Source organism: Anomaloglossus baeobatrachus, chromosome 4, assembly GCF_048569485.1.
Source record: "Anomaloglossus baeobatrachus isolate aAnoBae1 chromosome 4, aAnoBae1.hap1, whole genome shotgun sequence".
Taxonomy (NCBI): Eukaryota; Metazoa; Chordata; class Amphibia; order Anura; family Aromobatidae; genus Anomaloglossus; species Anomaloglossus baeobatrachus.
The window spans coordinates 516,438,006-516,450,198 of record NC_134356.1 but is presented as its reverse complement, the minus strand read 5'-3'; the positions used below and the strand labels follow the sequence as shown (position 1 = coordinate 516,450,198).

Here is a 12,193-nt window from a genome sequence, read left to right as displayed (position 1 = left end):
CATAGGCAGGAGCCACATGCTGTTTTCCTTCCCCATCCCTTAGGGGCTCTGGGTGAAGTGGGATCCTAACCGGTCACCAGGCACTGGGACTGTGCTCCCTCCGCAGCCCCTGGGGGAATCTGCTGGACAGGAGACCGGGTATCATCAGGGACAAGGCCCTGCTACTCTGAGGTACTCTGTGCCCCCTTGGGGACGGCGCATAGAGCGCCTGTGTAATGGACACTGCAGCAGCTGCTGGGTGTGTTTGTGCGCCGGGACTACCGCGCTGACCGCGCTTGTTTGCCGGCCGCGCTTATAACTTTAGTCCCCGGCTTTTGCGGCCTAGTACCGCATATTCCCGCCCCCGGGCCTGCCAGTCAGGGGTAAGGGCGGGACGCTGCACTGGACGTCAGCGCTGAGGGCTGGAGCATACTTTGTATCCTCCTCCCCCCTCACTGAGCACCGTGGGGCACCAGATTCCCGCACTTTTACAGGCACGCCCACGGCTCCCTCCTCCTCTCAGAACGCCGGCAGCCATTGCTATCAGCACTTCAGACGCTGGAGAACTTCAGAGGGGAGACAATCCGAGCTCCACAGCTCTGGGAGGCCCAGGCAGGGAATCTGGTGGTCACACAACCGCTGAGGAGAGCGGTCGGTAAGCCGCACCTGTTACTAGGTGCTGGCCCCCCTGGGTGCCGAAGTGTATATTTATATGCTTATATTGTATACATTTACTCTGTACGGCCGCACTATTAGCTTTTGGCTATATACCCTCTCTGATTGCTCTAAGAGGAGACAACAGCATGTCGTCCGCAAAAAGCAAGGGTGCCAAGGCACAGGCTTACTTTGCAACCTGTACCTCATGTGCGGCAATGCTACCTGCAGGTTCCACCTACCCTCATTGTGTGCAATGCTCGGCCCCTGTGACACTCACTCAGCCGGAGTCTCAGCCACTGGTGGGACCCCCGGCCCAGGTGGAACCACCGGCCCCCACTGTCCATGTGACAGGGACAGAGTTTGCAGTATTCGCTGACAAACTTTCTGAGTCTATGGATAGATGGTCTGCTAAGATACTAGAAGCTTTGCAGTCCAGACCTGTAACACAGGCCCCGGGCACTGTTGATTCATTGCCCCCAGGCCCACTTCGGTCGGAGCAGCAAAGTGCTCCTGGGTCGACTCATAGGTCCCACGGGGAGGACTCCGACACGGACCGCAGTCCCAGACCGGCTAAGCGGGCTCGCTGGGAGCTTCCCTCGACTTCATCTCACTGTTCAGGGTCTCAGCATGAGGACTCTCTGGAGGATGAAGCGGAGGTGGCAGATCAGGGCTCTGATCCTGACGCCGCGCTCAACCTTGATACGCCTGAAGGGGACGCCATAGTAAACGACCTTATAGCGTCCATCAATCAGGTGTTAGATCTTTCTCCTCCAGCACTTCCGAGTGAGGAGTCAGCTTCTCAGCAGGAGAAATTTCATTTTAGGTTTCCCAAACGTACACGGAGTGCGTTTCTTGATCACTCCGACTTCAAAGATGCAGTCCAGAAGCACCGAGCTTTTCCGGATAAGCGCTTTACTAAGCGCCTTAATGACACACGTTATCCCTTCCCCCCTGACGTAGTCAAGGGTTGGGCTCAGTGTCCCAAGGTGGATCCTCCAGTCTCTAGACTGGCGGCCAGATCCATAGTTGCAGTGGCAGATGGTGCATCACTCAAGGATGCCACTGACAGGCAGATAGAGCTCCTGATGAAATCCATCTATGAAGCTATCGGCGCGTCCTTTGCTCCGGCATTTGCAGCCGTATGGGCACTCCAAGCTATCTCAGCTTGTCAGTCTGAGATTAATGCAGTCACACGAGCCGCTACTCCGCAGGTTGTGTCATTAACCTCTCAGGCGTCGGCGTTTGCGTCCTACGCCATGAATGCTGTACTGGACTCTGCGAGCCGTACAGCGGTAGCATCCGCCAATTCAGTGGCAGTCCGCAGGGCCATGTGGCTACGTGAATGGAAGGCAGACTCTGCTTCCAAAAAGTTTTTAACCGGTTTGCCGTTTTCTGGCGACCGCCTGTTTGGCGAGCAATTGGATGAAATCATTAAACAATCCAAGGGTAAGGACTCGTCCTTACCCCAGTCCAAACCTAACAGACCTCAACAACGGAAGGTACAATCGAGGTTTCGGTCCTTTCGGCCCTCAGGCAGGTCTCAATTCTCCTCGTCCAACAGGCCTCAAAAGGGTCAGAGGAACTCTGATTCGTGGCGGTCTAAGGCACGTCCTAAAAAGAGCGCCGGAGGAACCGCTCCCAAAGCGGCCTCCTCATGACTTGCGGACTCCCCAAACCGCATCCTCGGTCGGTGGCAGGCTCTCCCGCTTTTGCGACGCCTGGTTCCCACATGTCCAAGACCGATGGGTGAGAGACATTCTGTCTCACGGTTACAGGATAGAGTTCAGTTCTCGTCCTCCGATTCGTTTCTTCAGAACATCTCCGCCCCCCGAGCGAGCCGATGCTCTTCTTCAGGCGGTGAACACTCTGAAGGCAGAAGGAGTGGTTATCCCTGTTCCCCCTCAGCAATGGGGTCACGGTTTTTACTCCAACTTGTTTGTCGTACCAAAAAAGGACGGATCTTTCCGTCCCGTTCTGGACCTCAAACTGCTCAACAGACACGTGAAAACCAGGCGGTTCCGGATGGAATCTCTCCGCTCCGTCATCGCCTCGATGTCCCAAGGAGACTTCCTAGCCTCAATCGACATCAGGGATGCTTATCTCCACGTGCCGATTGCACCAGAGCATCAGCGCTTCCTGCGTTTCGCCATCGGGGACGAACACCTTCAGTTCGTGGCACTGCCTTTCGGCCTGGCAACAGCCCCACGGGTCTTCACCAAGGTCATGGCAACAGTGGTAGCAGTCCTACACTCTCAGGGACACTCAGTGATCCCTTACTTGGACGATCTTCTTGTCAAGGCCCCCTCTCGGGTGGCATGCCAACACAGCCTGAACATTGCTCTGGAGACTCTCCAGAGGTTCGGGTGGATCATCAATTTCCCAAAGTCAAAACTGACACCGACACAATCGCTGACATATCTCGGGATGGAGTTTCATACTCTCACAGCGATAGTGAAACTTCCGCTGGACAAACAGCGTTCGCTGCAGACAGGGGTGCAATCTCTCCTCCGAGCCCAGTCGCACCCCTTGAGACACCTCATGCACTTCCTAGGGAAGATGGTGGCAGCAATGGAGGCAGTTCCATTTGCGCAGTTTCATCTGCGTCCACTTCAATGGGACATTCTCCGCAAATGGGACAGGAAATCGACGTCCCTCGACAGGAACGTCTCCCTTTCTCGGGCAGCTAAGACCTCCCTTCAGTGGTGGCTTCTTCCCACTTCCTTGTCGAAGGGGAAATCGTTTCTGCCCCCATCCTGGGCTGTGGTCACGACGGACGCAAGTCTGTCAGGGTGGGGAGCGGTCTTCCTCCACCACAGGGCTCAGGGAACCTGGACTCCGACAGAGTCCTCCCTTCAGATCAATGTTCTGGAGATAAGGGCAGTGTATCTAGCCCTAAAGGCGTTCCATCCGTGGCTGGAAGGCAGGCAGATCCGAATTCAGTCGGACAACGCCACGGCGGTGGCATACATCAACCACCAAGGCGGCACACGCAGTCGCCAAGCCTTCCAGGAAGTTCGGCGGATTCTGCTGTGGGTGGAAGCCACAGCATCCACCATCTCCGCAGTTCACATCCCGGGCGTAGAAAACTGGGAAGCAGACTTTCTCAGTCGCCAGGGCATGGACGCAGGGGAATGGTCTCTTCACCCGGACGTGTTTCAAGAGATTTGTTGCCGCTGGGGGAAGCCGGATGTCGACCTAATGGCGTCCCGGCACAACAACAAGGTCTCGGCATTCATGGCACGGTCTCAAGATCACAGAGCGCTGGCGGCAGACGCATTAGTTCAGGATTGGTCGCAGTTTCGACTGCCTTATGTATTTCCTCCTCTGGCACTGCTGCCCAGAGTGTTACGCAAGATCAGGTCCGACTGCCGCCGCGCCATCCTCATCGCCCCAGACTGGCCGAGGAGGTCGTGGTACCCGGATCTGTGGCATCTCACGGTGGGTCAACCGTGGGCACTACCAGACCGACCAGACTTGCTGTCTCAAGGGCCATTTTTCCATCTGAATTCTGCGGCCCTCAACCTGACTGTGTGGCCATTGAGTCCTGGATCCTAGCGTCTTCAGGGTTATCTTAAGAGGTCATTGCCACTATGAGACAGGCCAGGAAACCAACGTCAGCCAAGATCTACCACAGGACGTGGAGGATCTTCTTATCCTGGTGCTCTGATCAGGGTTTTATTCCCTGGCCATTTGCCTTGCCCACTTTTCTGTCCTTCCTTCAATCCGGAATGGAAAAGGGGTTGTCTCTCGGCTCTCTTAAGGGACAAGTCTCGGCGCTCTCTGTGTTTTTTCAAAAGCGTCTAGCAAGGCTTCCGCAGGTACGCACGTTCCTGCAGGGGGTTTGCCACATAGTCCCCCCTTACAAGCGCCCGCTAGAACCCTGGGATCTGAACAGGGTGCTAATAGCTCTTCAGAAACCACCTTTCGAGCCAATGAGAGATATTTCTCTTTCTCGCCTCTCGCAGAAGGTGGTCTTCCTAGTGGCAGTCACATCACTTCGCAGAGTGTCTGAGCTAGCTGCACTGTCATGCAAAGCCCCCTTCCTGGTGTTTCACCAGGACAAGGTGGTTCTGCGTCCGGTTCCGGAATTTCTCCCTAAGGTGGTATCCCCTTTTCATCTCAATCAGGATATCTCCTTACCTTCTTTTTGTCCTCATCCAGTTCACCAATGTGAAAAGGATTTGCACTTGTTAGATCTTGTGAGAGCACTCCGTCTCTACATTTCTCGTACGGCGCCCCTGCGCCGCTCGGATGCGCTCTTTGTCCTTGTCGCTGGCCAGCGTAAAGGGTCGCAGGCTTCCAAGTCAACCTTGGCTCGGTGGATCAAGGAACCAATTCTTGAAGCCTACCGTTCTTCTGGGCTTCCGGTTCCTTCAGGACTGAAAGCCCATTTTACCAGAGCCGTGGGTGCGTCCTGGGCATTGCGGCACCAGGCTATGGCTCAGCAGGTGTGTCAGGCGGCTACCTGGTCGAGTCTGCACACTTTCACGAAACACTATCAGGTGCATACCTACGCTTGGGCAGATGCCAGCCTAGGTAGGCGAGTCCTTCAGGCGGCGGTTGCCCACCTGTAGGAAGGGGCCGTCTTTCGGCTCTATTACCGGGGTATTCTTTTACCCACCCAGGGACTGCTTTTGGACGTCCCAATTGTCTGGGTCTCCCAATGGAGCGACAAAGAAGAAGGGAATTTTGTTTACTTACCGTAAATTCCTTTTCTTCTAGCTCCTATTGGGAGACCCAGCACCCGCCCCTGTTCCCTTCGGGCTGTTGTTCTTTTGTGTACACATGTTGTTCATGTTGAATTGTTCTTTGGTTCATGGTTTAAGTTCTCCGAACATCCTTCGGATTGAATTTACCTTAGACCAATTTATAAGTTTCCTCCTTCCTGCTTTTGCACTAAAACTGAGGAGCCCGTGATGCACGGGAGGGTGTATAGGCAGAGGGGAGGGGTTACACTTTTTAAAGTGTAATACTTTGTGTGGCCTCCGGAGGCAGAAGCTATACACCCAATTGTCTCAATTGTCTGGGTCTCCCAATAGGAGCTAGAAGAAAAGGAATTTACGGTAAGTAAACAAAATTCCCTTCTTTCATTTAATATAAACTCTGGAGGTTGACTCTCAGGGATATCTGCATCCGGCCCATAGATCTTATCAGTTCATTTACAGATTAAGAATTATGTGGAGTTTTATGCAATAAAACATCAGGTTGCTTATATAAAGGTATCCTTTTGTTCACTGTTCACTGATCTACATTCCCATATACACGGCTTAGAAGGGCTGATCCCACTGACAGATTCCCTTTAATTTACATCTAGCTCTGTCCCCTTCTTCTTTGATTGACAGTTTGGGCTTTTTAGGAGCCAGTGGAGTGTGGAAATGGGTGGCAAACAAGTAGGTGGGAAGGTGCACTGTAAGGCTTGCCTCCCATAAGGGTCACCCTGAGCGCCTGTGCTTGCTTTATACAGTCATACAGACTCCCTTTAAAATCAAATGAGATGTTTACAAAGGTCTTCCCGGTAGCCCTAGCCTTGTATAAAACGTAGCCAAACCTGATGATTATAGGGCCATAGACAGATTGGAAAGGTGCCTGGTAAAGCCCCCTATTGCTGCATATGGAGTGTGATTTGTTATCCATGACTGTAGCTGAGTGATACACCCTATGAGAGCTGTAATCTAAGATTGAGGGCTGCTTGGAGGCTGTGCATGCATCTCCTGACCTAGTATCATCTACATACATGCCATAGTATTATTGGCTTTGTCATGTACTTTGAGACATCCAACTATTTAATCGACTGTTACTTTTAATGAAAATTAGCACAGATGATCTCAAACTAAAGGACAATGAACGTTTATTCATATACAGTATATACATATATTTCCTTGTGTAGAATACATGCGATGTGCTTGCTGCTCTGGTTTCTTTCCTTTAGGTTGTGCTGTACATAGAACTATTTAGTCTAGTGATTTGGCGCCCTCGGCTGGTCACACGTAGAATAACAGCCTGATTGTTTTCGATTCTTCCTATACTTTATTTCCAATGTTCTTTCTTTCTGCCGACAACAGCTGCCCTTTATCTGAAGCCTATTCTCTTTTCCGTTCTTCTAGCTTTCTGCTTCTTTGCGCTGAGGCCTCGATAATGCACTAGCTCTGACCAAGGTGATTATTTTGTTTCTCTAGTTCAGTGCTAGATGAGTGTGTTGGAATAGTAGACCCAAGATTCCTTGATTTATAACTGTAAGTGCCCTTATAGAGCTTATATTCTAGTCTCCCACCATGGGTGGTGCCCCCAGTAGTTGGTCATTACTGCTTGGAAATCAATCAGCTGCAGATATATAGGAGTATATGACATTTTGGATTGCTTTCTCATTTTCTTATTGTAATTTGTTGCTACTGTATTTTTACTATTTTCCAAGAAACATCTGTGATTTCTCTCACTAATAATAGATTGTGGGAAATCTGCTGTACTATCGCTACATGAACCCAGCTATCGTGGCTCCAGATGCCTTTGATATCATTGATCTTTCTGCTGGAGGTCAGCTAACCACAGATCAGCGCCGAAACCTTGGATCCATTGCCAAGATGCTCCAACATGCTGCCTCCAACAAGATGTTCCTTGGGGACAATGCCCACCTGAGCATGATCAATGAATACCTCGCTCAGTCCTACCAGAAATTTAGGTATTTACAAACCTTAGAATAATCCTTTATGCTGAATAGAATATATGAGGCATGATACTCCGTGCATAGCATAGATGTAGACTGCGTTAGGAGAGGGCTGGAGCATGGGAAGGTGTGGCAAACTATGCATAAATGATCATTAAAGGGGTTGTCCAAGCTTAGGATAAGTTTGTAGTCACTTTGTGACTGCAGTGTAAGGGTACCGTCACACTTTAGCGACGCAGCAGCGATCCCACCAGCGATCTGACCTGGTCAGGATCGCTGCTGCGTCGCTACATGGTCGCTGGTGAGCTGTCAAACAGGCAGATCTCACCAGCGACCAGTGACCAGCCCCCAGCCAGCAGCGACGTGCAAGCGACACTGCGCTTGCACAGAGCCAGCGTCTGGAAGCTGCAGACACTGGTAACTAAGGTAAACATCGGGTATGGTTACCCGATGTTTACCTTAGTTACCAGCGCACACCGCTTAGCTTAGCGTGTGCAGGGAGCAGGAGCCAGCACTGGCAGCGTGAGAGCTGCGGAGGCTGGTAACGAAGGTAAATATCGGGTAACCACCTTGGTTACCCAATGTTTACCTTGGTTACAGCTTACCGCAGGCTGTCAGACGCCGGCTCCTGCTCCCTGCACATTCAAAATTGTTGCTCTCTTGCTGTTACACACAGCGATGTGTGCTTATCAGCGGGAGAGCAACAATAAAAAAACGAACCAGCACTGTGTGTAACGAGCAGCGATCTCACAGCAGGGGCCAGATCGCTGCTCAGTATCACACACAGCGAGATCGCTAATGAGGTCAATGCTGCGTCAGAAAAACCGTGACTCAGCAGCGATCTCAGTAGCGATCTCGCTGTGTGTGAAGTACCCCTAAAGAATCCTCAGAGCGTGTGGTATGCATACTGTCAGGATTCTCCAGTGTTGCTGGTGAGAGCGTATGATTTGCATACTTATGGTGATTTGTTGACTAGATGTGCTAGGCCTCTCTCATTAGAAGTGCATTGATAGAGGAAAAGCAAGTCTAGTCGGAATGTGACTAGAATTATGCAAACTGCATTACTGCGCTCTCTCACCCGCAACCCCGGAGAGTCCTGACCAAGTGCAGTGCACATGCTATCAGAATTCTCTAGTCACTTGTATTGTGCGAGGCAGCACATATGTAATCGGATTCTGTCCTGGAGTCTGCATATCGTATACTTGCAGCCACATGGCCGCCGGCTTTGACACCAGAGGTTTTGAGGCACACAGTGCACACAATGTGAAGATTCACAAGTCTCAGTCACATAGAGTAGCAGCAGACTTGTGGATTTAGACCAGATAACCCCTTTAACAACAACTAAAGAAGCATATCCATGCATACAACTTCATACATAACTCGTAATCATACTGGTCTCCATGCCCCTCTCCCCATCTGTCATTAAAGTGGACCTGTGAGGTGCAATATTTACCCAGACCCACAAGCAGTTCTGGGTGCACCTTTCTAATCTCTGCCTAACTGTCCCTGTATTTAGTACATACATAAAAAGTATTTCTAAAGATCCTATATGATCTGCTAATGAGCGCGGGGACTAGTCGCAAAGGCGTTAGTTCCTGCTCTCATTCCATCCTCTTAGCCCCACAGAGGCGTGCTAACATGCTATTCAATACCCACTGCTAGCGTCCTCACGAGAGCAGTGATGAGCATACCTGTCTGTAGCTACAGCCTGAGACGCTGAGCACTGTGCTTGATCAGGTCACCGCACTTCTGGTTGTGTGCACTATGTGGGTGGACGTGTCCCGGCTTCAGAGAGGTCTAGTGCGCAAGACCGGAAGTGCCAGGGACTTCTGATCATGCGCAGTGCCTGGCGTCTGAGGCTGCAGCAACTGATGGCTACACGCATCCCCGCTAGTGATGATGCTGGCAGTTGGCATTGAGCAGCATGTTAGTACACCCCTGGGGGCGTGCTACCATGCTACGAGGGCAGAATGAGCGCAGAAACTAACACCCTTGCAAATAGTCCCTGCGCTCATTAGCATATCATAACGGATTTTTAGTAATGCGTTTTCTAAAGATCTCTTTATCTATGCTAGTGTATACAGGGACGGTTAGGCAGGGATTAGCAATATACACCCACACCTGCTCGTATACAGAGGGAATCTTATTGGGCAGTATCTGCTATTGCTAACCACCACCCCATACCCTATCAATTTATAACCATATCGCCTATTCATATAGAGGAGTTTATGTAGTTAATGTATTTATTGATTAAGTGCAGCCAATTGAGCATACAGGGGACTTCTGTGGATTTCCATGCCATTTTATAATTATTTTTCTAGCTAGGAAAAACAGAAATCTAAACAAAAATGATGTATTTCCCACCAATAAACTCCCCTATAACACCCAGCCGACATAAGGGGACGACATAAGTCGCTCAGACAAGAGTGGAAGAATTTTCTGACCTGAGCAAACAGAGTGTAGAGAGACGCCCACCGCCACGTGACAATGAAAGCTCAACTTACTCGGGACTGTCCCAGACCTCCTCAACCTGTTTGGAGTAAACTATTTATACATTTTGTTTGGATCAAACCGTCCCTAGCACTCACCAAGGAGGGAGACAATGTATCTTCCTCCTCTCCCCATTCTTTCATTCTCACGTCTGGTATATCCACCACCCTTTTCACATAAGCCTCATCATAAGGATTGACAGCAGACGACTGGAGAAGAGAATATGCTGGTGTGACAGGTTAAAGGGTTATTCCCATCTCCAAGATCCTATCCCATCACCTGATTCCCTATGTCACTTACCTCCTGTGCAGGGCATTGCAGTACTTTAGGTATCCATGGTTACGACCATGCATATAGTCACAGTTAGTTAGTTGCTAGTGGTCATAACCATGGATACCGAAGGTCCGGCAATGCCCTCCACATAAGTTAAGAGACTTAGTGAATCAGAAGAACTATACTACATTTTTGATTGGAGGTATTTGCTAATATTATTTTTATTATATTACACTTACTACATATTGGGATAGGATCTTGGAGATGGGAATACCCCTTTAAGGAAAATACAAGGTCCCCAACAGCCCCCCCTAAATTTAAAAAGACACACTAGTATCCTCTCATTCCACAAACAAAGGTGTGATGGTGTCAGTGAGTGCTGTACCCGTACCAAACAGGGGCAGTGGTGACTATATTAAATAGAGTGGAGATTCCAGGATCATATTTATAATCGTTTGGTAGGGAGGCCGGCTATGCTACCTATTTTTCCCTTACCACTGACGCAGGGTGCCTTAAGTTTTTGTTCTAGATGACTAGCCCTACCTGTCCCTTTTATAAGCTGGCAGGGCACCCACCACCAAAGCCAGGTGTGAGCAAAAAGTGAAAAAAACCACACATACAACACACAGATATTGCGTTAATTTAAATATGGTTTCCTGACCAATACTAGTTCTCTAGTCAGGAAGTAAATGATTGTTAAGACAAGACCCGAGGGGTCCACATAAATTGGACCCACTTTCCCCATGCATTTTCCCCCCATCCGAACGCAATGAGAGGGGGATCATTAGGGGATTTGTAAACAATGACTTTCTTTGTCGCTCCATTGGGAGACCCAGACAATTGGGTGTATAGGCTATGCCTCCGGAGGCCGCACAAAGTATTACACTTAAAAGTGTTAAGCCCCTCCCCTTCTGCCTATACACCCCCCGTGCTCCCACGGGCTCCTCAGTTTTTTGCTTTGTGCGAAGGAGGTCAGACACGCACGCACAGCTCCACAGATTGGTCAGCAGCAGCTGCTGACCATGTCGGATGGAAGAAAAGTGGGCCCATATAGAGCCCCCAGCATGCTCCCTTCTCACCCCACTCTTGTCGGTGGTGTTGTAAGGTTGAGGTATCCATTGCGGGTACGGAGGCTGGAGCCCACATGCTGTTTTCCTTCCCCATCCCCCTCAGGGCTCTGGGTGAAGTGGGATCCTATCGGTCTCCAGGCACTGAGACTGTGCTTCATCCACAACTCCTGTGGAGCCTGCTGGATAGGAGCCGGGTATCGTTCAGGGACATGGCCCTGCTACTTGGAGGTACTCTGTATCCCTGTGGGGACAGCGCACAGCAACACTCCAGCTTTGCTGGGTGTGCTAGTGCACCGGGGACCACGGCGCTGACCGGGTTAATATGTGCCATTACACACTCAGCGTTGCTGAGTGTGTTTATGTATAGGGACTGCCGCACTGACCGCCGCGGCCATGGAAACACTGCGGCGCGGCTGGGACTTGTAGTGCGCCGGGGACTTTCACGCCGGCCGCGCTTTTACGGCGGCCGCGTTTATTACTAGAGTCCCCGGCTTTTTGCGGCCTAGTTTCCTTTCCTCCCGCCCACAGCCCTGACAGGCAGGGGAAGGGCGGGACGCTGCACAGAACGAGCAGCACTGAGGGCTGGAGCATGCTTTGCATACTCCACCCCTCTCACTGTGCACAGTGCGGGCACCAGTTCCCGCTCTTTCTGGGTCACGCCCACGGCTCCCTCCTCTCCTCAGGACGCCGGCAGCCATTCCTGTCAGCGACGCTGCAGAGGGGGACAAAGTCTGGGAGACCCAGGCAGGGACTCTGGTGGCCTCACAACCGCTTTAGGCGGGTGGTCAGCAGCACCTGTGGTGCTAGCCCCATTGTGCAGTAGTGTAACATTATATGTTTATGGTATATATGTTTTACACTGTATGGTGCACAGTTGATTTCTGGCTATATACCCTATTGTGTTACTTAGGGAAGATAATAGCATGGCGCCCACGAAAGGCAGGGGTGCCAAAACACAGGCTTATTATGTTGCCTGCGCCGCATGTACGACCCCGCTACCGGCAGGTTCCACTGACCCTCATTGTGTGCACTGTTCGGCCCCTGTGGCACTTACTCAGCCGGA

The 12,193-nt window shown here is 51.0% G+C and overlaps 1 protein-coding gene across 1 annotated transcript in view; it reads left to right on the top strand.

Annotated features, from left to right (window-relative positions):
- The window catches only part of IQGAP1 (IQ motif containing GTPase activating protein 1), a 313,620-nt gene that overhangs the window by 262,199 nt on the left and 39,228 nt on the right, over positions 1–12,193 (top strand). The window contains exon 29 of the mRNA XM_075345867.1: positions 7,080–7,312. Within this exon, the coding sequence (XP_075201982.1) occupies positions 7,080–7,312 (233 nt within the window). The remainder of the gene's footprint in view (positions 1–7,079; positions 7,313–12,193) is intronic.